General features: G+C 44.2%; 1 protein-coding gene across 4 annotated transcripts in view; it reads left to right on the forward strand.

Moving 5' to 3' along the window:
- Gabarapl2 (GABA type A receptor associated protein like 2) overlaps nt 1-26180 on the forward strand; it is a 38855-nt gene that overhangs the window by 4852 nt on the left and 7823 nt on the right. For 2 of the 4 annotated variants that reach the window (XM_035442693.1, XM_035442695.1), the window contains exons 2-5: nt 3150-3346; nt 3653-3708; nt 5100-5272; nt 22460-22557. In XM_035442693.1, coding sequence (XP_035298584.1) covers nt 3313-3346; nt 3653-3708; nt 5100-5272; nt 22460-22557 — 361 coding nt within the window. In that variant the 5' untranslated portion in view covers nt 3150-3312. Of the gene's footprint in view, nt 1-3149; nt 3347-3652; nt 3709-5099; nt 5273-13883; nt 14494-22459; nt 22558-26180 lie in introns of those variants that run through there. The other 2 variants (XM_035442694.1, XM_027406058.2) reach the window with 2 other exon arrangements.

The raw sequence follows: 26180 nt of genomic DNA on the forward strand, positions 1-26180 counted from the left end.
GGCCAGTCTTGGTTCAAAGTTGTGCTGGGCTAAATGAGACATCCTGCCTGTCTTACAGGTCTGCTGACGTGTGAGTGCATCTGTTCATTATCTGACCACTCCTCCTGACTCACCTCCTCAGTTCTCCACCAGCCCCCAAAAGGCATCTAGAGCCCTTAGAATGTTCAAGAAAGCTAAACGCAACACATGGATGCATATCATGGAAGATTAGAGGAACTAATTAGAAGGATGAACTGAAAAAAAAATAGATATCAAGTGAGCAAATAAGACAAAAAAGACATTGCTTGTCATCATAACTGTCAGAGGACATGCTTTTGAGTTGATGAACAGTGGATTTTCCTCCTGAGAAGTGTACATAGCTCTTACACACTTTTAAGTGATATACATGTGTCTTGGACTAGGACACAGTGACCAGATTTATAAAGAGAAGCAAATATGAATTCTAAGTCTGATTTCTTTTCTATTCCTCCCTCTTTCTCCCTTTCTGTGATGTTAGTGATTTGAACTAGGGATTCTGTATATAGAAGGAAAGTACTTCTACTACTGTGCTACATTTGTTTGTTTTTCAAGACAGGATTTTTCTGTGTAGTCCTGGCTGTCCTGGAACTCACTCTGTAGACCAGGCCGGCCTCTATCTCACCGAGATCGACCTGCCTCTGCCCGATCAGTTCTTTTCTTTCATCCTAGGGACCAAATTCAGATCCTCAGTCCTGGCAGCAAATATTTTTATCTGTGGAGTCTTCTCACCAGCCCCTGATAGATACATTTAAGACAGGGTCTCTAGACCAGACTGGTTTCCAACTCAAAGTGTAACTGAAGGTGTCCTTGAATTTCCTACTCTCCTACCTCCACCTCCTGTGAATTGAGATTACAGGAGAACAGGGTGAATTCAAGGCCAACCTGATCTACAAAGGGAGTTCCGGGACAACCAAGGCTGTTACACAGAGAAACCCTGTCTCAAAAGACAAAAACACAAATAAGATAAACAAAACAAACAAAAGGGAACGATTACAGATGTGTATCACCACCCAGCTCTTTTAAGTGTTTCTGGGGATTGAGTCCAAAGCTTCATGCACAAAGTTCTCTACCAACTGAGCTAAACCACTAGTCCCATGATTTTTTTCTGTCTCTTTTTCTTTCTGTGCAGGGAATTAAATCCAGGCCTGCACATGCTCCTTTACTGAACTACACTTCCAGGTTAGGCTGATTTTAAAAAGTCTGAGTGAACCAGGTGAGGTGGCAAATGTCTTTAGTCCAGGCACTCAGGAGGCAGAGACAGGAGGATCTCTGAGTTTGAGGCCACCTTGGTCTCCAGAGCAAGTTCCAGTATAATTATAAAGGCTTGCAACAGATAGCCAGGACTACATAGAGAAAAACCTGTCTTGAAAATAAAAAAAAAATAAGTCTGAATGAATTACAGAGCTTAAGAAACCTCACTTCTCATCACACTATGGTAAAAAACAAATTGCATGCAATTCAAAGAACCACCCAATTTGTTCCAGGTCTTTCTGATCTGTCTCCTAGCATACTCCTCTTTGTTTATTTAGTTCTAGTCACAAGGGGTGCTTTGTGTTCCTAGAATATGACAATTTGTCTAACAACCACTCCATCCCACCAGTACATCATGCTCTAGTCATCCACTGTTTTAGTTTTCTAAATATCACCTGTCATTACCTGACATTTAGTTTTTTGTCTTTTCCTATGAGAATGCAAACTCTGCTACAGCATGGGAATTATCATTATCAGTTTTGCTCATGGATTTCTCCCAGTTTCCAGAACACATTTTTTCCCCATTTTTTGAGATAGGGTTTCTCTATGTAGCCCTGGCTGTCCAGGAACTCACTCTGTAGACCAGGCTGGCGTTGAACTCACAGAGATCCACCTGCCTCTGCCTCTCAAGTGCTGGGATTGAAGGCATGCACCACCACCATGGCTAAGAACAGCATTTTTGTATGTAACATTGATGTCTAAGTATAATATTCAAAGGGTACTTCATTTCTTGAGAGACAAAACACCTAGTTCCTCAGTTTTTAAGTTACATTTTTGTTTATATTTACATTATTTTTTGTGCATCTGGGTGTGTACATGTACAGAGGCATGCCACAGTGCACACATTGAGGCCAGAGGATAAAAGTAGCTTCTCTTCTTCCACCACTTGGGTTCTGGGAGTTGAACTCAGGTTTTCAGGCTTGGCAGCAAGCACCTTTACCTGTTGAGCTGTCTCACCCATCGACTCCAATTTAAAATAACAAAAATGCTTTCAGAATGAAGCTATAGCCACAGCATCTGTCAGGAATTTCAACTGTAGGAAATGGTGGATGACAACTTTCAAACACAGGCTTGACAGATGTAGCAGAATCACAAGCACGTGGTCAGGTGCCCAATTAACTGCATATTCGTGTTACATGCTCACCAACGCATAAACAGATGGTGACCCAGAGAGGGTTGCTCCGATGACTCGGCTGTGGGTGAACCTCGTGGCTTATGCCCAGGCAGGTGACACCAGGGGCTCAGGCTGTGATTGCCGAGCCACTCCCACTGCTGCCTCCATCCGCTCGGCTGTCTCATGACCAGCTCTCCAGGGAATACTCCGTGCCCGACAGTCAGACTTAGCCTCTGACAGTTTCTGATAAAGGATCTCTGTGATAGGGGATATTCGGTTGACTAAATGCATACCCGGGATACTTGTTCATAAATGTTTATGACTGCTTAAATATGTAGTCGTGAGTAGAGGGAAATGAAATTTGTTTAGACTAAATTTTAGGTGCGAAAACTCCTATACTAGAACTCTAGATTGTCAGCAGTACTCATTGTCACACAGTGCTTGTAACTGGTTATCCCTCGATACTGAGCTCCCGCCTTGTCACCAGGCCAAACATTAATATTCGTATCTCTCCAAGGCCCCAGACTTCCCCTACCAGGTCCCTTTATCAGAGTTCTAAGCTATGAGCCATAACCTGCCCGTCACGCACAACCCAGAGACCCCATTCCAGTAACTAATTCTCCACGGTCCCTCACCGACTCCTCAGCCACATACGTCAGCCACCGTTCACAGGCGAGCTGGGTGTGTGTGTGTGAGGTGTTTATGGGGGGAGGGGGTCGCCCAGGCCCCGCCCCCTCGCGTAAGTTCATGCCCCCGGTGCATTTAGCAGGCGCGCCGGAAGCTCCGCCCGGGTGGTTGCTAGGCTCTGGCAGCCGGAAGTCCCGCCTGCCGAGTAGTCGTCGCTGCCACCGCCGCCGCCTCCGTTGTTGTTGTGGTCGCTTCTCCGAAGTCCGCGGCTCAGAGAGCCGGCTCCGTCGCCTCCCGCCGCCATGAAGTGGATGTTTAAGGAGGACCACTCTCTGGGTAAGCGCGGTCGGCCTTGCAGAGCCCCGGGCCGCGGCCCCTCCCCCACTCGGGCCACCCCGCAGGGTCGCCAAGGCCCCGCCAGCCTGGGCACCTCCCACGAACCCAAGTAGCCCCCTGCGGACCATGCTGGGAGTCTGTGAGGGGGGCGGCGGGCAGGGATCCGGGGCGAGGACGCGGGGCGTACTGCGCAGGTTGCGGGCGGCGAAGGGCGGACAGGAAGATGAGGTTCCGGGAACTGGGGGCCGGCTGGCTGGCTGGCAGGCAGGCAGGCGCGACAGTCACCCCGGTGTACTTCTCTCCTAGAACACAGATGCGTGGAATCCGCCAAGATCAGAGCGAAGTATCCCGACCGAGTTCCGGTGAGTGTGGACTCCCGGTCCCCTCACCCCTCTGTCACCTAGGAGCCGTGTCGGGCGGACGCGGTAGGCCGTGCAACAGTTGATAAGTTAAGGTCTCAAAGTGTAGCCAGAGACTGGACCGGCTGGCCTGGGGCCGACCCAAGCTTGGAGCGCAAGAGGGTGGTGCTGTTCAGGGGCATCAGTGCTGAATCTTCCCCGATCTAGGGCAGCAAGCTGCTTGCAGCCTCTAGGCTCCCTCGCCAATTATGTAAGGAACCGTGTTCTAGGACAGGGCAACAGGTCACTTCCACTTTAGGGAACGGTGGTGGAGGGAGACTCACTTGGTCTTGGATAGGGTACCCTAGCCTCAGGACATTCATCTTTAATTTTGATCCTTTAACTTCTAGTTTCTCTTCACCCTGGTGCTGTCATCCTTGCTTGAATAATCTGAAACGCCACCATTTTGTCTTTAATCAATAATAAGTATGATGCTATATTTCTGCCATAGTTGGGGAGATGGTTTCTGATATCATTATTGATTTTTTTTTTTTTTTTTGGTTTCGAGACAGGGTTTCTCTGTGTAGCTCTGTAGACCAGGCAGGCCTCAAACTCACATAGATCTGTCTGCCTCTGCCTCCAGATTAAAGGCATGCACCACCATCGCCAGAACATTATTGATTTTTGAAAGTCAGAGTCTTATTATTGTAGCTCTTTTGCTTGTAAGCAGTTCCTTTGAGGAGAGGATTGGGAGGACAAATGTTAACCTGTTTACAGAGAAGCAACAGGCTAATGAAAACCTTGGTTCTTGGGTGTCAGGGACTGTAGAGCACTGGCATTAGTTCATCCATTCTAACTCTAGTAGTGTGGATCTCTTCTGGGATAGTGGGCTAACAGACTGCAGATGAAACTCTGGCCAGATAATCTTTCACTTGCCTACATAAAATGTTAGGAAAGTAGTCTAGCAGTGGTGGCGGGTGCACCTTTAATCTCAGCACTCAGGAGGCAGAGGCAGAGGCAGGCAGATCTCATAGTTGGAAAGTTGGGAAGCTTTGCAGTTGTGTTTTTCTTATAGATGCTGAGATCAGAGATAAGGGGTGTAATTGACCAAATATAACAGATTTTTATCAGTTTTATTAGCCAGAGAGTGGCTTAGTAAGACAGGTGGATTTAATCATGCTGTGTAGTTTCCACACATTTCCTTGCTCACACTCCGCTCACCAGACTTTGAGGGCAGAGCTTTACATTAGGTAATCCAGTCCAGTGCTTGTGTGCACTGGTGCTCCTTCTCCCTCCCTTTCCTTCCCCTGTCTAGTTACAGTGCTGGGAATCAAGTACAGGCCTTGCATGCTGCACAAGTGCTGCTCTTCTGCTGAAGTGCAACCTCCCCTGCTGACATAGCTTGACTTTTCCAGGTGATCGTGGAAAAAGTCTCAGGCTCTCAGATTGTTGACATTGACAAAAGGAAGTACCTGGTTCCATCTGACATCACTGTGGCTCAGTTCATGTGGATCATCAGGAAAAGGATCCAACTTCCTTCTGAGAAGGCTATCTTCCTGTTTGTGGACAAGACAGTCCCACAGTCCAGGTGAGAGGTGTTTATTTGATGGGCCTCTGGCTTAGAAATCCATTTGTTGCTTGTAAAACTCAAACCTTGGGAAGTATAAAAAAGCTCTTAAGAGTTCTGACTGCAGCTCCTTTTTTTGTTTTTTTATCTTGTTGAGCATTTCTCTGTGTAGCCATGACAGTCCTAGAACTCATTTTCTAGATTGCACTGGTCTTCAAATTTAGGGAGTTGCCTATTTCTGCTTCCTTGGGATTAAAAGCGTGTGAAATCACACCTGGCTCTTATTGCAACTCTTAATTTGTATATCAGTAGCTTCAGGAAAAAATAGGGCACAATTATGTATTCACTCTGTTAAGAGAGTGGAACAATATCTGGAGTTGATGTAACATGTATGGATGTGTGCATGTGTGCATTTGTGTAAGCCAGAGGTCAGCGCTGGGTATCTTCCTCAGTTGCTTCTCTACCCTATTTACTTTTTTAGACTAATGCTTATTTTGTTGTTTACTTTTTAAAGATTGTGTGTGTATATGCATTTAGATCATACTGTGTGTGTGTGTGTGTGTGTGTGTGTGTGTGTGTGTGTGTGTAGGTGTGTAGGTGTGTAGGTCACAGGACAACTTTGGAGTTTATACTCCCCTTCCATCATTGGCAATGAGGTTGTAAGGCTTGCATGGCTAGTGCTTTTAGCTTATTAAGCACCTAACATGTATTTTGAGACAGGGTCTCCTACTGAACCTGGAGCTTAATCTAAACTCAGGTCTTCATGCTCACACAGAAGCACTTTACTAGGTCATCTCCCCAGCCACCAGATCTGGACTTAAAGGCACTGGTTGAAGCCTCCCAGAAATTGACTAAGATACCCAATGTTGGCCTCTGGCCTCCACATACACATGTGCACACCCCGTATCCTAGATAAATTATCTCAGAAGTTCTTTAAGACAGTTCAGTAGAACTGAGACCTGCAGTGAGGTTTTCATTTTGTTACCAGGAACCTGTAGGTCCCAAAGAAGCTCATTTTTACCTATCACTCTGCTTAGTTACTATGTTGAGACATAGTTAGCTCTTTGATCTTCTGAAAGTCAGTATCTACCTGATCCATAAGTCTGATAAAATGACTACTGTCAGTACCTATAGCTCTGGTGACCTTGTCATCCTTGGGTCAAGACCCTCTTACCTAGCCTTCCTTTACAGGCTTTTGGGAAGTATGTTGTTGGGTGTGTACTTTACCAAGGGATGAAGCCAGCTCAGGCATCTGTGGGGTCACTCTTGGCTCTCCTTCAGGTAATGGAGGATGTAACTCTTCCTTTATAACTTTCAAAACTTGTACAGCAGCTTGGTGATTCTGTTTTCTCCCTCCTGGAGATGGTGGCTTACTGGAAGGAAGTAGGAGACTAGGATCAATGGCACTGGGTTTATTTTCCTTAATGCTGATCCTCTGGCATAGTAGTCAGTGGTGGTGATCCAGTTCAGGGCCTTGTTGCTAGGCAGGTGCTTTACTACTTAGTCCCGTTCTCAGTCCCCAATACTTACTGTCTGAAGACATTAAGATTTCTCTGATGGTTCCACAGTATCTAGTAATTGAAAATAGCTTATAGGTCTCCTATCCCATTTCCTGTGTCTCTGAAGTATAAATTGACTTAGAAGTCAAAAGTGGTTCTCAGGGCAGCAGAGGCTGCTTCAGAGCCATTTTCTCTCCAAGTACTTTCCGGACAAACAAAAACTTGCATTTCTCCCGTTACTTTATAAAGAGAACACCAAGGCCCTTTGTGATTAAGGTTCCAGTTAATGACTTCTTGCTCTACACTTCATGCAAGCCAACCTGTATTCATTTGGGAGTTTTATTAAAAACTTATTTGTTGACAGGCAGTGGTGGCATACCCAGGTAGATCTAAGTTCAAGGACAGCCTGGTCTACATAGTGAGTTTCAGATTAGATAGGACTATGTAGAAAGACCCCGTCTTAAACAAACAAACAAACAAAAGGATTTAGAGCTGGGCAGTGGTGGTGCATGCCTTTAATTCCAGCACTCTTGAGGCAGAGGCAGTCAGATCTCTGTGAGTTCAAGGCCAGCCTGGTTTACATAGTGAGTTCCAGGATAGCCAAACCCTGTCTCAAAAGACCAAAAAACAAAACAAACAAACAACCCCCCAAACCCTAAAGCCCCAAAACGTATTTGTTAGCCAGGTTTGAGTTGATACACACTTTTAATTCCAGTTGTTGGCGGGAGAAATCCATCTGGGGGAATACAGTGAGACCTTGTCTCCAACAAAAATCAAAACTCAAACCCAAATTTGTTTATAAACAAAAGAGAATGTGACATCATCAGACCCATGCAAACACCACAGAGTCTCTTTCCTAAAGCTGGTGGTGACTCAGCTTCACTAGCTCTTCAAAGTCAGTTTAGCGCCTCTTTTCAGCTTTTTCCAGGCTCCTTCGGGAACCTGGAGCCTCCTTTAACCTTCATCCAGTGCTTGCAGTTTGCAGAGTGGCTGGGGAAATGAACACAGAATGAATCCAGGCTTTCCCTGTTCCATAACTGACTGTTGCCTGAGGTTGAACAAAGTACATTGCTTATGTGTCAAGCTGAATACAGGTGATAAGCATGGAGAGTGGCAGAGTTAGTACTAAATACAGATGCTGGGTAGACACCGAGGCGAGCCCCTAAGATTTTATTTCCTTCTTTTTAAGTTCCCCTAAAAAAAAAAAAAAAGGGAACAAAAAGGTGGTGGGGTCTGGATTTCAGCTGCCTTTTATTTCCTGAGGTTTTTTTTGTTTATTTGAGACAGGTTCTCTCTACATAGCTCTTGTGTCCTAGAACTCACAATGTAGATCAGGCTGGCTTTGTATTCAGAGATCTACCTGCCTCTTCCTCCCAAGTTCTGAGATTAAAGGCATGCACCACCACACTGCCTTTTTATTGTAGCATTAGAAAGTTGAATTCTCTGCCAAAGTGCTTACATCAAGAATCTGGCTCAACATAGAAGAGGAACTATCTCTTGGTGCAGATGGGGACATTGGTATAAGATTTTCTAGTCTGTGAGTTTAAGGCCAGCTTGGTCTACAGAGTGAGTTCCAGGACAGGCTCCAAAACAATACAGAGAAACCCTGCCTTGAAAAAACAAACTAGAGCCAAGCGTTGGTGGCACATGCCTTTAATCCCAGTACTCGGGAGGCAGAGGCAGGTGGATCTCTGTGAGTTTGAGACCAGCCTGGTCTACAAGACCTGGTTCCAGGACAGCCTCCAAAGCCACAGAGAAACCCTGTCTCGAAAAACAAAACAAACAAAAAGTTTCTAGTCATGATTAGAGAACCTAGGTCTGATAATAGTCTTTGTTCTTTGTTTAGAGCACAGACAAGAATGTTCTTAATTCTCTGTTTAAATAGATACAGGCTAGCCCTTGGTGGCATATACCATTAATCCTAGCATTTAGAGGAGGCAGAGGCAGGTAGAACTCTGTAAATTCAAGGCCACCCTGGGCTTCAGAGTGAGTTCCAGGGAAGCCAGGGCTACACAGAGAAACCCTGTCTTGAAAAACAAAACAAAGAAACCAAAATTTATTATTGAGTATGTCCAACATGTTGACAGTTTGGCGTGGAGAAACCAGTGCTGCTGAAGATGGTGGTTGGGGCATTGGTTGCTTCTCAAGGCCTTAAATGTGATGAGATAGATGTTTTAGGGTCCATCTTTTGTTGAGAAGTGTGCTTAAACGTAAGAATTTTGATCATTTCTGGGTAAATACTTCTTTCAGAAATGGCTATTGGTCTGGAGAAGCTAGCTCAGCAGGTAAAGGTGCTTGCCACCAAGCTTGATCTCGAACGCACATACTGGAAGGAGAAAACTGAGTCACACGGATTGTCCTCTGACAGTTTTCTTGAAAAGGTGTTCTAGGAATGGCAGAAGATTTGTATAAGAGGAACATCTAATAGGAAGGGAATAGTCAGCTGTGTGTATTTTGGTTTGGGTCCATTAGACTTGCACTTGACAACCGATGCCTTTCAGGCTCCTCAGTGGTGGTGGTGGTGGTGGTCATTGACTCCTACCTCACCCCATTGTCCTGCCTTGCTGAGAGATAGGGAAGCACATGAGCTGTACAGCAGATGGCTGGCCAGGTGTTCATCACTCCAGCTCGTTTATGATGCAGTGCCTCCATGCCCTGCCTCTGGTTGAGATTTGAAGGCAAACGCACTGGGGTTGTATGCCCACATGAGCCCTAGCTCAGCCTCCCCCAATCCATAGAGCTATTGAGAAGCAGAAAGTGAATGTTTGCCTTTGGTTGTCATAGCTAATCATGGGCCTGGTTCTTACTAGGACTTGGCTTTACTGTTGGTCAGTTCTTCCATAGGAGAAATGACTTTACCTGGATCTTTGACCCCAAATGGAGGCATGGGAGCAGCCTCCAGGGAACAACTGTGATTCATTTTACTCTGCACTTGAGAGCTTCATCTCAGCTTAGATCGGCATTTTCCATTTCTTTACTAGTCAGAACCAAGAGCAGGGTTCTTTCTAGATGCCTTCATGTGGTACTGGATGCTACAGCATTAGAATGTAGTGTACTAAAGGCTTTGAGTGTGTTCTACAGACACCCCCAGTAGCTTAGGTAGGAAGCCTTGGAATTGTGGTCTGACTTACTTGATCTAACTATCCAGCAGGCTTGGGCAGTTTGTGTGTCAAGATATAGCGGGGCTCTGTGCTTTAGGACTCCTGGCCATTCTGACAGGGCCTGCTCAGTGCAGGTGCTCAGGCCTTGATTCTGAGAGGGAAACTCATCCACCCTGAGGTTTATAGATACAATCTGTCCTAAACTGACATAAACCTGCCTCTGCTACAAACTCTCCTGTGCAGGGTCTGTTTTGCCTGCCTGTGCTTCCTTTGAGTAAACTTTTAATGGAACGTTTGCTAGTACATGTATGAGAAGCACTTTTCTGAGGAAACAAGATCCTTGCCAAGGTAGAAAGATCTAACGCTAGCTCATAGGGACAACCTACCTGTGTGTTCACTTGGAGGCAGTACAGGGTAGTGATGAGAATGTTTTCCTGTTTTGTGGATATATTATTATCTCTCCATGCATTAGGTTTTACTCCTTTGAATTTTGGGTTGTGGTAGTACTGATGAGATTGCTGTGATGATAAAAAGTGACTGTGTACAGTACTTAGAATAGAGCTTAGAGTTTTAGGATAGATAAGATTTTTATTGTCAGCCTCTGTAGCTGCTTGGGCACTGTTAAATCCATGGACACAATGTTTTCTTAAAAGACAGGAACTCAGTTCTGAAGAGCAACTTCTCTTGCAGAGGACTGAGATTTGGTTTCCAGCATCCATATAGCAGCTCACAACTGTGTTCCAAGGGTTCCTCTGCTGACATCAGTCACTCACACGCACAGATATACATGTAGGCAAAAATGGGCGCGTGCACGCGCACGCGCACACACAAGTTTTAAAAAAGCAAGGAGAAACAGTGGAACCCAAACAGAGAAAGGAACACAAGCCACATGATTGTGGCCTCTCCCCTGTTAGAGGTCAGGACTGGGTCTCAGGCCACTCTTGCTGCTCATGATTCACTGTGGGCAGTTTGTAGAGTCAGCAATAGACCCTGGGAGTGGTTCCTGAAGCTCTTTAGGTATTTGTAATTCAGCAGTGGGGTTAAAGCAGGTTTCTTCAAGGGCATCCTGACACTGGACCAAGTAGGGTAGGTTTGTGCACCATTGTACTTTTTTCCTGTTAGCTTTTTTCTGAGAAGTCACAAAGAAAAGTGGGGTTTCTCTAGTCATTCCCAGCCAGCAGTGTAAGAACTTCTGGAGGATCAGCTGTATATTTGAGTCCTGCTAACCTGCTGGCTTTTCACTCATTTTTGACTCATCACCTTACTTCATAATCAGATGAAAACTCTCTGCACCCACAAAAGGACAGGTGCCTTTGCTCTTAATATGGCCACACATAGACACATCTTCGGCATTTTAAAACGTGCCTGGAGCCAGACAGTGATGGTTCATACCTTACATCCCAGCACTTGGGAGGCATAGGCAGGTGGATTTCTGTGAGTTTGAGGCCAGCCTGGTCTACAGAGTGAGTTCTAGGACACCAAGAGAAACCCTGTTTTGAAACCCCCTGCCCCCCAAAGAAGAAAATATGCCTGTGAAAACTAGAGAGGGGCTCATGATTTAGAGAAAACCATGAGATAGTGAAGCAAGTAGTGAGGCTACTATGGGGCAGAAGGGTGCAGTGGTGATGGAGACACAGGGAGAAGGGGGGTAGAATCAACCAAAAATATAAATAGGCATGAGAATGCCTCAAGCAGACCTGTTCCTTTGTATGCTAATTTTTAATACATGCATCCCACCAGTCTGGTTTCATTTCATTCAGAGATGCTTGTAAAGCTTTCTAGAGATCCTGAGGGCAACACAGGTTGGAAATGAACACAGTAGGTGTTCTCATGATCAGCTTCCTTCTGCACCCTGACTTGTCAGTGGAAATGACATGCAAATCTTGTGGGTTTTAAAAATTCTAGTAGCTTTTTAATATTCAGCAAGTTAAAAACAAGTAAAACTGCTGGGTGTGGTGGTGGACACCTTTAGTCCACGGCACACAGGAAGATCTTTGAGTTCAAGGCCAGCCTGGTCTACATACGGAGTTTCTGGACAATTAAGACTACATAGAAAGACCTTGTCTCAAAAAAAAAAAAAAAAAAAAAAAAAAGAAAGAAAAAGGAAAAAAAAAGCATCAGCAAAAACAGGTAAAATTAACCATTTATTTAACTAACTTTTTTGAGACAGGGCTTCTCTGTGTAACAGCTCTGGTTGTCCTGGAACTTGTTATGTAGACCAGGCTGGCCTTGAACTCACAGATCTGCCTGCCATTCCGAGTATTGGCAAGATCTTGTGTTTTTATACTTAGTACACTCAGGTCAGATGGCACATGTCAGTTGCTGAATAGAGCTGGTGATTTGTTTTAGTAGCAGCCATAGAGGATATTCCTTAACAATAGGGATTTTGATTAAACAGTGCTATTCAGAGGAGTCCGCTTGTTTTCTTTTTATTTATTTTTTTAAAAGAGTTATTTATATGCATGAGAGTTTTATCGGAATGTATATGTGTGTATGTGAGTGCATGCATATACCATGTGTGTGTCTGCTGCCCACTGAGGTCAGAAGAGAGGGTCAGATGCCCTGGAACTGGAATTGTGGATGTTTGTGAGCTGTCATATGGGTGCTGGGAACAAACCTGGGTCCTGTGTAAGAGCATCAGGTGCTCTTAATTGTTGAGCAATCTCCAGCCAGTTCAGAGAGTCATTCCCCAAATTCCAAATGAGAACCTCACAAGGAGAGCTGTTGTGATTGCAGAAGATGACAGGCTTCTTATTCGTACTCATCCCCCACATTATTACTTAATCTGCCCACACAGCCTTCCACAAGAAACATGCAAATGGGGAGGGAAGTGAAATAGGAAAGCAAACCTCCCCCTTTTAAATGTGGCCTGTGTCCCAGGTTCACATAGTGGTCTTAGTCATACAACAGCAGCAAAACCAGTGAGGAATCTCTACACAAAGTTGAGGTCTTGGATCCATCATTTAGGTATGCTGTGTAAGCACTATACCAGCTGAGCTACACCCCTGCTATGTCCATGTTTAAACAACTGTTGTGACCAGGACTTGTTCTTGGATCAGCATCTTGCCGCTGGCTCTGGTTGACCCACCAGTTGTGGTCATACTTCATCAGTGTGGCCACGTGGCCAGAGCTTGCATGAAGTTGTGGTAGGTGTTACTACTCTCACTGAGACAACCCAGTTTTCTGGCAGAGAAATAGATTTATTTCTCCACTGCAGTCTGTTTCACAGCACAGGAAAAGCTGATTTTTTTCCCCACCCACATGTTTAGTTTAAGGAATCTTATTTTTGAAGGCTCTTTGAAAGCTTGAGCAATCTTTTATTGTATTTTATTTGTTTTGCAATAGTGGGGATCCAACCCAGGGCTTCACCCTGGGAAAGCACTCTACCTTTGAAGTATATCCCTGGCCTAGGGAAGGTTTCTTTGGATCCCAGATACAGTGGGAACTTTGGGCATAGTGCACAAGGGTGTCTGATCATACTGCATAGCTCTCTGGGGTCTCAGATGGTGGCCTGGGAATGTTCATAATAAGTGTATCCACCTGTACCTTTGATATAAAATCTAAATAATAAACATTCAAATAAATACCCAGAAGAGAACGAAGCATCTTCTTGCTTACAGGGGTCTTTCATGGGGTGGTCCTTTTTACTTTTTACTTATGTTGCCCATCATTCTTGTCATTTAAGTTGGCTTCTTGAAAGGCTTCAGAGTGAGTGTGGGGATATTAGGCATGTGCCTGTCACTGTACCTGGCTCCTGATTTGATGTAATCATCTCTTTTTTTGTTGTGCTGGAGATTGAACCCAGGACCTGTGCTTGCTGTAAGGGCTGTACCACTGAGCCATCCCTCAGCCCCACCTTCATTTTTTCATGCTTTGTGTTCTTTCAGTAGAACAGATTGCAGGTCACAGCAGGTACCTGAATTATTTTTACCTCCCAGCCACCACCCACAAAGCTCCTCACCCTTAGGCCTTATTTTTCCACTTGATACCTGGACTCAATTTTCAATGATTTTTTCTTTTTTCTCTTTCAAGCCTTACTATGGGACAGCTTTACGAGAAGGAAAAAGATGAAGATGGATTCTTGTATGTGGCCTACAGTGGAGAGAACACTTTTGGCTTCTGAGGACCAGTGCTGGGCTAGGTGCACCGTTCCTGCTTGTGTATCTTGTAAATAACTGGCTGTTTTCAGTTACTTTACCAGAGCCTCTTCACATAGACCTACTAGTACATTTGTAACTGGATTTATTTCTTAATATATTGGAAGGGTTTATTTCCTTAGATTAGTAAATTATACAGAGTTTTATTTTCAGTTTTCTTTTTGTGCACTGTCCTCATGGCTATATATATGCTCCAGGGAACCTGTCCTCTGGGAATCATATTTAATGAAGATGTTTCCATAATCAAGGGAGGTAGGTGTGGCTTTGAAGTGAAAAGGAGGGGGTGATTCATTATTCTGGATTATGTTCCAAGTGTTAGATGGCTGAGTATTAAAAGCACCCAAATTAAATCCTTAGCAGTCAGAACACACTTGCTTCACTAGATTTTTGCCAACTGCAAATCATGTTGGACTGAGCTAATCTGTTCTTCTTTCTGAGACTATTAAGGTAAATAATTAACAATAAAACTTTCTCTTCTAAAGGCATTATAGTGTGACCATGTCTTTTATTCACCTTCTTTTGGATGAGTCAGAAATGGGTCTGTTTGTCAGGCCTGGAGAAGGGCTTATGGGCTATGTCAGCGCAGCCTGGGATGGGAAGTGGTGGCTGGTATCATAAAAAGGGATTATTTTTTTCAGTGGATACTATAGTCACAATGTTCAGATACCAGGACTATGTAAAAAGGTATATAATACATATATAATACATATACATATCAAAGTCTCTCTACCACTGTTTTCTGATCTCTACTGCTTGTGAGAAATTTACTTGTATGGGCTATTTATTTTAGTAGCATAATTATGAATATATGCATATGCATTAAAAAGGTTTATTATTTATTGATGTTTTGCCTTCATTTATGTCTGAGTGAGGGTGTCAGATCCCCTGGTACTGCAGTTATTAGACAGTTGTGAGCTGCCATGTGGGTGCTGAGAATTCTACCTAGGTCCTCTAGAAAAGCAGTCAATACTCTTAACCACAGAGCTATCTCTCTAGCATCAGGATTGCATTTTTGTTTACATAAAATAAAACAAAACATATATTCATACATTGCATTTTTCGTTTTGAGACAGTTTAATTTTATAGTTTACCAACATGACATACATACATCCTTTTTATGTACTTGTGCCCTTATGTTTGAGACAGGGTCTCTCTAACTGTCCTGGAGCTCTCTATGGGACCAGGCTGGCCTCTGCCTCCTGAGTGCTGGAATTAAAGGCATGTGCTACCACCACCTGGCTTGTACTTGTGTTCTTTAAGGTGTTTCTCTCTAGGCCCTTAAATCGAGATTAGATTTCTCCTGACTGAGTTTCAGTTTTCTCACAAGTTAGCATAGATGTGTATGCTTGTCAGGACACAAATGCATCTTTGTGAACATGGCTTCCTATCTCAATCTTAGGTAGATGGACTGTTGGTAGCTATAGCTGTTAGAAATGAAGCTTGTGGGGGACCTTGGTGGATTCCATGGCAGGTGAGGGACAAACACAACAGGCAGACAGAGCTTAAGTGAAAAGTTTTATTAGAAAGGGAAGGGTAGGGGAGAAAAGAGATAAAGAGACACAGAGAGGGGACAGAAGAGAAGAGGGAGACAGGAAAAGTCCTGTCTGCCCCAGTAGAACAGCACGAAAGAGAGCAAGAAAGGGAGTGGGAAAGAGAAAGAGCATAAGTGGGTGGGGTCTTTCTTGTAAAGGAGTCCTTTGCACCTGCTACCAGCCTAGTAGTCATGGAACCCTGGGCTGACCAGGGTACTGCCTGAGTGCATTCTGCCAGGTGACAGGGGCAGGCCAGCATAATGCCTGAGTCCTTACAGTAACATTATACTAATCATCAGAATAAGGAAACCAGCCAGGTGTAATGGTTCTCACTCATCTTTAGTCCCAGCTCTTGGGAGGCAGAGGCAGACCAATTTCCTGAGTTCAAAGCCAATCTGGTCTACAGGTTCCAGGACAGCCAGAGCTATATAGTGAGACCCTATGTTTTGAAAACAAAAACAACGACAAAAAGGAAAGTATCACCAAGTGATGTAAGGACATGTAGTTAAAATAATAATCATAAACTTTAAAATTTTTTATTTGTGTGTGTTTTGCCTGGATGTATGTCTGTGTACCATGTATATGCCTGGTACCTGTGGTGGCCAGAGAGGATATATCAGATCCTTTAGAACTGGAGTTACAAATTTTAGTTATGGAGGAGTCTTTTTTTTTTTATGGTCATATGCACTTACCCGAGCCTGGCCTAAGCAACAGAAAGACATTTTATTGTTTGAGCTAGCATAGGATGGTTCACTCACTGGCTGTAGGCATTACATGATAGCATAACCTTGTTTCTTGGTTTTGTTTTCCTATATGTTGATTTCATTCTCAGGCAGATTCTTCGCATGTTATGGCAAAGATGCTTCCATCAGCTTAGCATCTCTAGTGAGGGAAGAACACTTTTTGTTGTTTTTGAGACACTTTCTCTGTGTAGCCCTGGCTGTCCTGGAACTTCCTCTGTAGACCAGACTGACCTTGCAACTAAGTGATCTGCCTGCCTCTGCCTCCCTGAGATGAAAGTGCTGGCATTAAAGGTATCTACCACTACTGTCATGTAAACACTTCTAGTACAAACAAAAGTCCCTTGGACTGGGTGTGGTAGCACACACCTTTAATTCTGGAGGCAAAGATAGGCAGATCCCTAAGTTCAAGAACAACCAGGTCTACAGATCTGGAGTTCTAGGCCAGCCAAAGCTACATAGAGGAACCTTATCTCATGGGGAGAAAGGGCCCTGGAGGAGCTAGAGCTAGGTGCAGCTTGTCAACTCAGCTTCTGGGAGGCTGAGGCAGAAGTATCACTGGGGTCAAGTTGAAACAACAGACCACTTCTCAAAAGGAAAGTCCCTTGAAGGACTCTGACCTTGGGCCACAAACAGCTTTGCCAGGGCCGGTAGGCAGGAATAGTAAGTCCATTGGAACAGAACAGGACAAACAGAAAGGAGAAGAAGTATCGTACCCCAGACCTTTTGATCTATTTCTGTTTGTAACCACAAACCCACAAATGCACCTGAGAAGAAATAGCAAGAAAAATCTCAAGGCAAGTCACTGAAGCTGACTGTAGGTTTTTTAAAGCAATCTCATATCCCAGGTTGGTCTCCAACTTAAAAAGTAGCCAAGGACGACCTTGAATTTTGATCTTCCTGTCCCTCCTGAGTGCTGGGATTACAAGTACCACCATCATACCTAGTTTTGTGTCTTGCTGGGGATGGAACACTGGGCTTGCACATAGGCAAGCACTCTTCCAGGTCAGTTATATTCCTAACCCTGACTGTGTTTTTAAGTAGTTCATGGCTAGCATTTATGGAACACTTAGTGGATACCAGATAATTTACACACATTACCACAAGAGGACCCTAGATCTCACTACAGATGGTTGTGAGCCATCATGTGGTTGCTGGGAACTGAACTCAGGACCTCTGAAAGAGCAGTCAGTGCTCTTAACCTTTGAGCCATCTCTCCAGCCCGAGAGTGTACTACTTTTGTAGAGGACTCAAATTTGGTTCCTAGCACACGTTAGATGTTTCACAGCTGTCTAACTCTAGCTTCTCACCTCGGGACTCAAGTCACCTGCACTTATAGGTACATACATATATACATAACTAAAGTAAAAGATGAATGTTTAAAGAAAGTGAAACAACAGAATATCAGCTTCAAAACCCACCATTGGAGTTGGAGAGGTACCTTAGTGGTTAAGAGTAAACACTGCTCTCAGAGGATTCAGATTTGGTTCCCAGTACCCACATAGGGCAGCTCACAACTGCTCTTAACTATCCCCAGGGCACCACAACAAACCCCCCAATACACATCAAAAATGAAATCTTTAGGGGAAGGAGAGATGGTTCAACAGTTAAGAGCACTGACTGCTTTTGCTGAGGACCTGGGCTTGGTTCCCAGCACCCACATGGTGGGTGTTTCAGAGGTTCCAGATCCCCTCTGGCCACTGCATATAGACATAGTGCACAGACATAGGCAAAACACCCATATAGGGCTGGAGAGATGGCTCAGTGGTTAAGAGCACCAGCTGCTCTTCCAGAGGACCCAGGTTCAATTCCCAGTACCCACATGGCAGCTCACACTGTCTGTATCATCTGTTACAGGGGATCTGACCTGTCACACAGACATGCATGCAGGCAAAATACCAATGTACGTAAACTAAAAATAAATTACTTAAATAAAATACCCATATACACAACATTTTAAACCATCTGGGCTCTGTCTAGTGCCTAGGGGCTGTATTAATTCCAGCTACTTGGGAGGCTAGGGCAGAGGGTCACAAGTTCAGCCTGTATGCATAGAGTGAGGCTTTGTCTCAAAATTATTTTTAAAAATAAGAGTTCTGGAGATACAGTTCAGATATAGAATGCCTCCAGGCATGAAGCCCTAAATTCAATTCCTAAATTTAAAAAAAAAAAAAACTGCCGTTACTACACCTCAGTATCCTGATAGTAAAATCAATACCATAGGAGAGGATGGGGAGGCAGCTCAGTGTTTAAGAACATTTACTGCTCTTGTGGAGGACCTGGGCTTGGTTCTCAGCACCTACATGGTGGCTCAGAGCCATCTGTAACTCCAGTTCTAGGGTATCAAACATCTGGTCTCAGGTACCAGACCCCCTCAAGGTGTACGTATATACAAGTAGGCAAAATGTTTATACACAAAAAAAAAACATTTTTTTAATGTGTGGGTGGGTGGGGTGGGGCGTGGGCAGCAAGTTGAGGTGTGTAGGATCAAAAAACATTACATGAATAATGAATAAACTGAAATAAAAAAAAACAAACCTGCTGTTAATAAACTGACACCAGTACAAAACAGACAAATACCCAACAACAACAAAAAGGAGGATGATACATGAAAGGCTTCATTCCAATGCATAGCTTGTTTCAGCAGCTCATTCCAAGAAGCTAGAAAAACACAGCTCAGCACAGCAATCAATGCAAAGAAGTCTGGGAAACATTACTCATTTCATACAATAAATACAAAAATAAATAGGATGTGGATGAAGAGCAAACCTTGTATGCAGACTACAACTGTTTTTTGTATTTTAAATATGGAAAAGCTATAAAAGTGGGGAAGAAGGGGCACATGCTTGCTGAACAGCAGCTCAGTTGTACGGTGCTAGGAGCAAACACAGGGCCTCACATTGCTTCATAGGTACTCTGCCATAGCCTCTGCCTCCTGAGTGCTGGGATTAAGGCGTGCGCAACCAACACCCGACTGGTACTCTGCCACAGCCAACTCCAGCCCACAGTTACACACTCTGATGTTTTTATGTACCAATTATAGCCAGTTAGAGGACAGAAGAAGAGAAATATTTTGTTGGTAACAGGAGCAAAATCTGTTAAATAGGAATAAATTTTTTAAAGATTTTATTTATTTATTATGTATACAGTCTTCTGCCTGCATGCCAACAGAGGCCACCAAATCTCATTCAAGGTGGTTGTGAGCCACCATGTGGTTGCTGGGAATCGAACTCAGGACCTCTTGAAGAACAGTCAGTGCTCTTAACTGCTGAGCCATCTCTCCAGCCCCATATATTATTAAATAGTAGGTTATTTATTTATTTATTTATTTTGGTTTTTTTCAAGACAGGGTTTCACTGTAGCTTTGGAGCCTATCCTGGCATCACTCTGTAGACCAGGCTGGCCTCGAACTCACAGAGATCCGTGTAAATAGGAATAAATTTAACACAGATTCACTCCTAAGACCTTCAGGGACAAAAAGAGAAAAGTGTTGGGCTGGAGAGGTGGCTCAGAGATTAAGAGCACTGTCTGCTCTTCCGGAGGTCCTGAGTTCAATTCCCAGCAACCAGCAGCCAGAGGTGGCTCACAACCATCTGTAATGAGATCTGGTGCCCTCTTCTGGTCTGCAGGGATAAATGTAGACAGAAAACTGTACATAATAAATAAATTAATCTTAAAAAAATAAAAAAGTGTTGCAGGAGGTTTTAAAAGTAGACCTAGACTAAAGGATGCAGTGCACATCTGAGTATGTAAAGACGTGTGCCATCTCCAGATCATGAGTCATTAATACCATTTCAATAAAAACTCCAACAAGGATGTAAGAAAAAGAAGCTGGAGAGATCAGTTTCAGTAGACAGATCATGACAGTATCCTTAGTAACAGTAATAAAGAGTACTGTAATGAAGTAACTCAGAGGCTGAGGCAGGAGTTTGAATTTGAGGCCGGTCTAGGCACTTGAGGACAAAACAACCCAAATGGAGTGGTGTGTGTGATACAGAACAGAATACATATTTACGTGTAGACAGCACATTTACAATATTTACAATAGACAGCACAGAAGCTGGGTGTTAGGGTACATGTCTGAAAATCTAGTCACCTTGCATCACCTTTGGTACCATGCCTTGCTTGGTGTGCCTTGATGCTGCTTGTGTGTGTGCATGCTTGCGCACAAATGTGTGGGTGTGTGTGCATGTGCTTATGGAAGCCAGGGCTGGACTTCGGGTGTTGGTTCTCAGGTACTATCAGGCTTTGCTTGACCAGGGGGCCCAGGGGCCCTCCAGTGTCTGCCTCCTCACTGCTGTGGCTACTGGTGTGCACAGTCACACTGAGGGTTACTGTGCTTGGCTTTTTTATGTGGGTTCTGGAGGTTGAACTCAGGTCTTCGTGCTGTGTAGCAAGCACTTTATGGGCTGGGGCTATAAACCCCAACACTTAAAAAAATTATATCATTGGGTTAAATAAGGCCATTTTATTATGCAAATATGTAAAGTACCTTGAGTGTATTTTCCCCCAGTCCCTGCTACCCTTTCCCTTTAGTCTCTGTTCTCCTAGGCAGTGTTGCTTCTACTTTGTCTTCTGCACCTATGTTTGTGATCTTATAGAGAAAAATCATTCATTATGATTATTTCTGTTGAGTATTGAGTATTGCGTGCTGCATGTGCTCAAAGATGATCGGTAGTCCGTAAGGCTAAGATTTCTTTATTCAGATAAACACCAACCCAAACGCAAGCCAGAGCATGCCCAGAGGCCGCAAGCTAGCGTGGCCAGAGAGAGGGGGCATACACGTGTGTGTGGTCCCTTAAGAATTGTCCCCAAGTCATCTTTGACCTCCCCTGACCACGCCCTCATGGGTGTGGCCAGGCACACCTGTAGGGGCTACTAGGAGGCGGGGCTACAGTGTCTACCTACAATTCCCCTTTTAGTCTAAAAGAGGATTAAGACTTAATAGTGTAAAACATCCAAAATTAACAATCATAAAGGTGAAATACAAGAAGATACAATAATCTGCTATTACACATCCTAACTACGTCTATTCTGGCTAAGCTCTAAAGTCATGTGGAAAGGGTGTCTAACTTGAACACCTCCATTGTAGGGAGACGCTGTAGCCCCGCCTCCTGGTAGCCCCTACATATTTCCAGTTGTACCCATCATCTTGCAAATGACATACCTTTTTTATGGCTGAAGAAATTTATGGACACAGGTTGGTTTCATAACTCTGCTACTGTGAGTACTGTAATAAACACGTGCAATTACTTCTGCTATGTTGACTTGGAGTCTTTCTCAGTGAGCTTGTCAGTTCCCTCAAGCCACCATTGTCCTCACCTCACCAGTTGTCTTCCAGTTACTGCTGTGCGTGCTCTACCCCTCCCCCCCCCTGAAAAAAAAGCATGGCATCTTGGCTATCATCCCTGCCCTGTAGTCCATATGTTTATTACAGAGGACGGTGAGCTCCCTAGATGTGATTTCTATCCCATGACCTTTCCCCAAATCTCCAAAACACTGAGTTGTCAGCATAAAACCATTCTCCCTTGTGGGACATTCTCCTCACTGACCCGAATGCATGCATGGTCAGCATCCTCCCAAAGCTCTCCTAGGCTCTGCTAGTCTGGCCATGCTGTCCTCAACTCTACCCTGATAGATGATGCCTTCTACCTCAAATGCCTCCCAATGCTGCTGTGTGCGCCTCTTGCTAACCCCCATTCCTTCCCTGAGCTCAGTACTCCCAAGGTTACTGTGTCCGTCTCTCAGGTCTCTCAGTCTGGGTGCTGGCTTTCATCACAGTCACCTCCCACTGCGCTGTCTCTGTGGAGTCCCTTGTCGTCTTCCCTAGAGTTAGGAGCATCATGAAGAGAGTCTTGTACCTCAGATGCAGTGCTCTCCTCACTTCCTTTACTCTCCCTCTCCCCTTCTCTTCCTTGTGAAGATTTCTTTCTAGCAGCATTTGGAAAAAGCCAATAGAAATGACCCTATTCTCAAAAAGACTGCATTGGACTGGATTCTAGAAAGATTTAAAAAAAAAAATGCAGCCAATTCTCCTTCACATCTTTATTTCTTAGGGAGTAGGAAGCCAGCCAACAAAACAAAACAAAAATCCCTGTGGGTGGCATGGAGGCAAAGCCACTGAGTTGAGTAGGAGGCTACATGGACCTCTGATTGGCAGCTTTGCTCCTCCTCCCTAGGTCCTGGAGGAAGCAGATGTGGGCCAAGCAGTACTCCCAGCACGTGTGTCGCTGCCTCCACAACCATATTCCTCCAGTAGGCTTCCACTGGAGTAAGGGTAAGCTTTTAGGTTTGTTGGGGAAAGCTCTGCAAGTCTAGACAGCAGATTGGATACAGTTGCTTCTGAGCTGAAAGGCAGACCCAGACTGGAAGCTCCCTAATGCAAGTCACTGTCAGTGCAGGGGACAGCTCTCCCCTCAGACCTATGCTGTACATGATCCCAATGCATCCCACAGACAAAGCTTCTACGGATACTTTATTACCTTCCCAGGACCACAAGCCAGCACATCCTGGACCACAGTCAACTCTAACCCAGTGTCAAACTCCCCCTTGTGTTGCTAAGTCAGATGGTGAGGAGGCCTGTGCTGTGTGCCTTCCACAGAAATGCATGTATGTGTCTTCAGATCCAGCATATACTCAGCTGGGACAAAATGCCTCTGCTTTGGACATGGAGTACATTCCAGTTTGATCAATATGAATTTTACTTTCTTATGTGAGGATTTGTGAGCCTTGCAGAATTTTTATACTCCTTTGTTTTAGAATTTTGCTGAAATAGATGAAGCAGAAAACTAAACTCCTGTGGAGCTCTGGCTATCCTGGAACTTTCTCTGTAGACCAAGCTAGCTTCAAACTCACAGAGATCCACCTGCCTCTGCCTCCTGAGTGCTGGGATAAAAGGTGTGCACCACCACTGTCCAGCTACAGTCCTTGCCTTAATCTAGTTGGTTGTTATACCAAACTACGGTAAGGCAGGTGGTTTATACACAACAGACTGATCCCTCATAGCTGGAAGGAAGCTGGGAAAAAACAAGATTAATATGTGGGTAGAGTTAGTGAGGCCCAATGCCTGCTTCAGAGATGGCTACCTTCTCACTGCATTCTGCAATGGAGAGAATCTTCTTGAGGTTTTACTGAGTTTATACAGAAAGAGTCTGGTGTAACTCAGGCTGCCCTTGGAACCTGGTCCTCCTGGCACCACCTCCAGAGTGCTAGTCTACAGCAGGTGCCATCACACCTAGCTTTCCGGAGCTTCTTTTATAAAGGCATCAATCCTGTTCAGGAGAGCTTTGCCTGATCATCTTAGAGAGGCAGTCATGTGCCAACACCATCATATTGGGAATCAGGATTTCAATGTAAGAACTGGGGAGGAGAAACACACAAAGCAAAGCAGAGCTGGACTTTCAAGTAGAATTTGGAAGGTAAATAAATTTTCCTAGCAGAGCTCTTTTGGAGCTGGTTTAGTCTGTCCTATCATTCTCTCACACCCTTCACTCTCTGCCTGCCAGTCTTTCAATGCAGCAGTTACTATGCTATATGCTAATACAGAAGGACATTCCGGGTGGCACTGGATTAAACAATATTATTACTGCAGGAAAATGCCAGCGGGAAGGTCATTCCCCAGAGTCCAAAATAACCCACAAGAGGCAAAACCAAAACCAGAAAGTTGCTGAAACCTTGTATAGGAGGAATGGGAAGTGTAAATATTGGAAGTAGAACATGCTTCTTTCTCAACAAAACCTAACACATGGCAACCGAGACAAGCTTGCATGTTAGTGTGATTGAGCTGCTCGGTGTCCTTTCTCAGTGTGTCCCTGAGGGGTCACAAAAAGGTCTGTTGTTGAGCTGAAGACAGATGCTGGGAAAGGGCTCTGTGGTCCTGCTCCATTGTCAGGTTGGTTTCCCTCTCCCTTGGAGACACTAGGTTTCAGTGTGCTTTTCATTCTCCTAGCCGCCTGAGCAAATGGCCGTCACTGTTTCCATTGTGAGGTCTTCTCTTTGGAATGGAGCCAATTTCAGGGAACATGTATTTGAGACCAACATTTGGCAATTTGGGTTCCTACTTGGACTGATTTTCTGCCTCTGCCTTTTCTCCCACAGTGACTCTGCCAAACAGATTTGATTTGAAATGTTGATTCGTAATCCTTGCTGGCTCATCTGGATTAGGGCAAAATACCAAATTCAAACTCAGAGCCCCTAGGTTGCTAGGTTAATGGAAAAGTTCTCCCCAAACACCACTCTCAAGTGCCTGTTCCCTGTCACTAATTTACTGAGGCCATATGCATGTCACAGTATTAATAGATTAAAGAAAATATCTCATGCTTTATATATCCAATTATAAGGTTTATTTTGCTTTTTGTTTGTTTTTGAGAAAGGGTCTTACTATGTAGCCCTGGCTATACTGGAACTCACTAGACCAGGCTTGCTTTGAACTCACAGACTATCTGCCTACCTCTGCTTCTCATGCCCAGATCAAAGGTATGTGCTACCACACTTCACCCAATCAAGAGTTTTTTGTTGTTGTTGTTTTGTGTTTTTAATGGGACTGGGGTAATAGCTCAGAGGTAGAGAGAAAACTTGCTTAGCATGTGCAAGATACTGAGTTTGACTCCTGGCACCACATACATACACAATTTTTTAAAATGAGAAATCCTAGCTTACACTTGAAAGAAAACAAACATCCTAATTGTTGCAACTTTATTTTGTAGTACAGAATGGAGGTCAGAAGTCAAAGGTTAGATTCCTTCCCTACATACAACTAGAAGTTGATGGCAGAGGTGGCACTACAATGAGATTGCTTCAATGTCTGCTATCTCAAGTAATTAATAAGGCCCTTTTTTCTTTCACATTCTAATTAAGGTAAAATTACATTTTAAAAAGTGCATAGAGGGCTGGAGAGATGGCTCAGAGGTTAAGAGCACTAACTGCTCTTCCAGAGGTCCTGAGTTCAATTCCCAGCAACCACATGGTGGCTCACTAACCATCCGTTATGAGATCTGGTGCCCTCTTCTGGTGTGCAGATATACATGGAAGCAGAATATTATATACATAATAAATAAATAAAATCTTAAAAAATAAATTCTTTAAAAAAAAGCCACAGAATGTAACTGTGGACCTTAATAACTTCCACAAGATATGAATTCCTGTATTTAATACTTCACTTAAAACCCAGATTGTTAGCCAGGCGTGGTTGCACACATTTGTAAGAGCATTCTGAAAACTAGGATGGGAATATCAGGAGTTTGAGGGGACCCTGGACCTCCACTCAAAAAGTTACCAACCAAACAAATTGTCAAAACAGCCAATTTCTACCCTCTAGAGTTCTGTTGAGTCTCTTTCCATGAAGCCATCGCACTGGGCACAACCACCATTTATATTCCTTTCCATTTGTTTTGACGATATAGTTTTGTTTTTTTTTCCCAGTGTTTGAGATTGAAACCAGCCACTTGCTGGTTAATAGGTGCTGTGTCCTACACTCTGACATTGAATTCAAAGGTTTGCTACAGCTGAAGTACCTCTGACTGACTCCCTCTCTCCTTTGGGCTACAGAACCACTGGAAAATGGTTTTGAGCTGGGTGGTGGTGGCGGCACCTGCCTTAGTCACAGTACTTGGGAGGCAGAGGCAGGCACATCTCTGTGAGTTCCAGGCCAGCCTGGTCTACAGAGAGAGAGTTCCAGGACAGCTAGGACTGTTTCACAGAAAAACCCTGTCTCAAAACAAAAAAAAAACAAAACCAAAAAGGTTTCTATCTACTTGGAGTGCTTTACAGGGTAACAGGCTGGCCTGATTACAGATAAAATTAGTTTCAGTTTCAGTTTTTTGAGACAGGGTTTCTCTAGGTAGCCCTCGATGTTCTGCAACTAGCTTGGTAGAGCATGCCAGCCTAAAACTCAGAGATCTG

The sequence above is a fragment of the Cricetulus griseus genome, chromosome 3 (genome assembly GCF_003668045.3).
Source record: "Cricetulus griseus strain 17A/GY chromosome 3, alternate assembly CriGri-PICRH-1.0, whole genome shotgun sequence".
In the NCBI taxonomy this organism is placed as follows: Eukaryota; Metazoa; Chordata; class Mammalia; order Rodentia; family Cricetidae; genus Cricetulus; species Cricetulus griseus.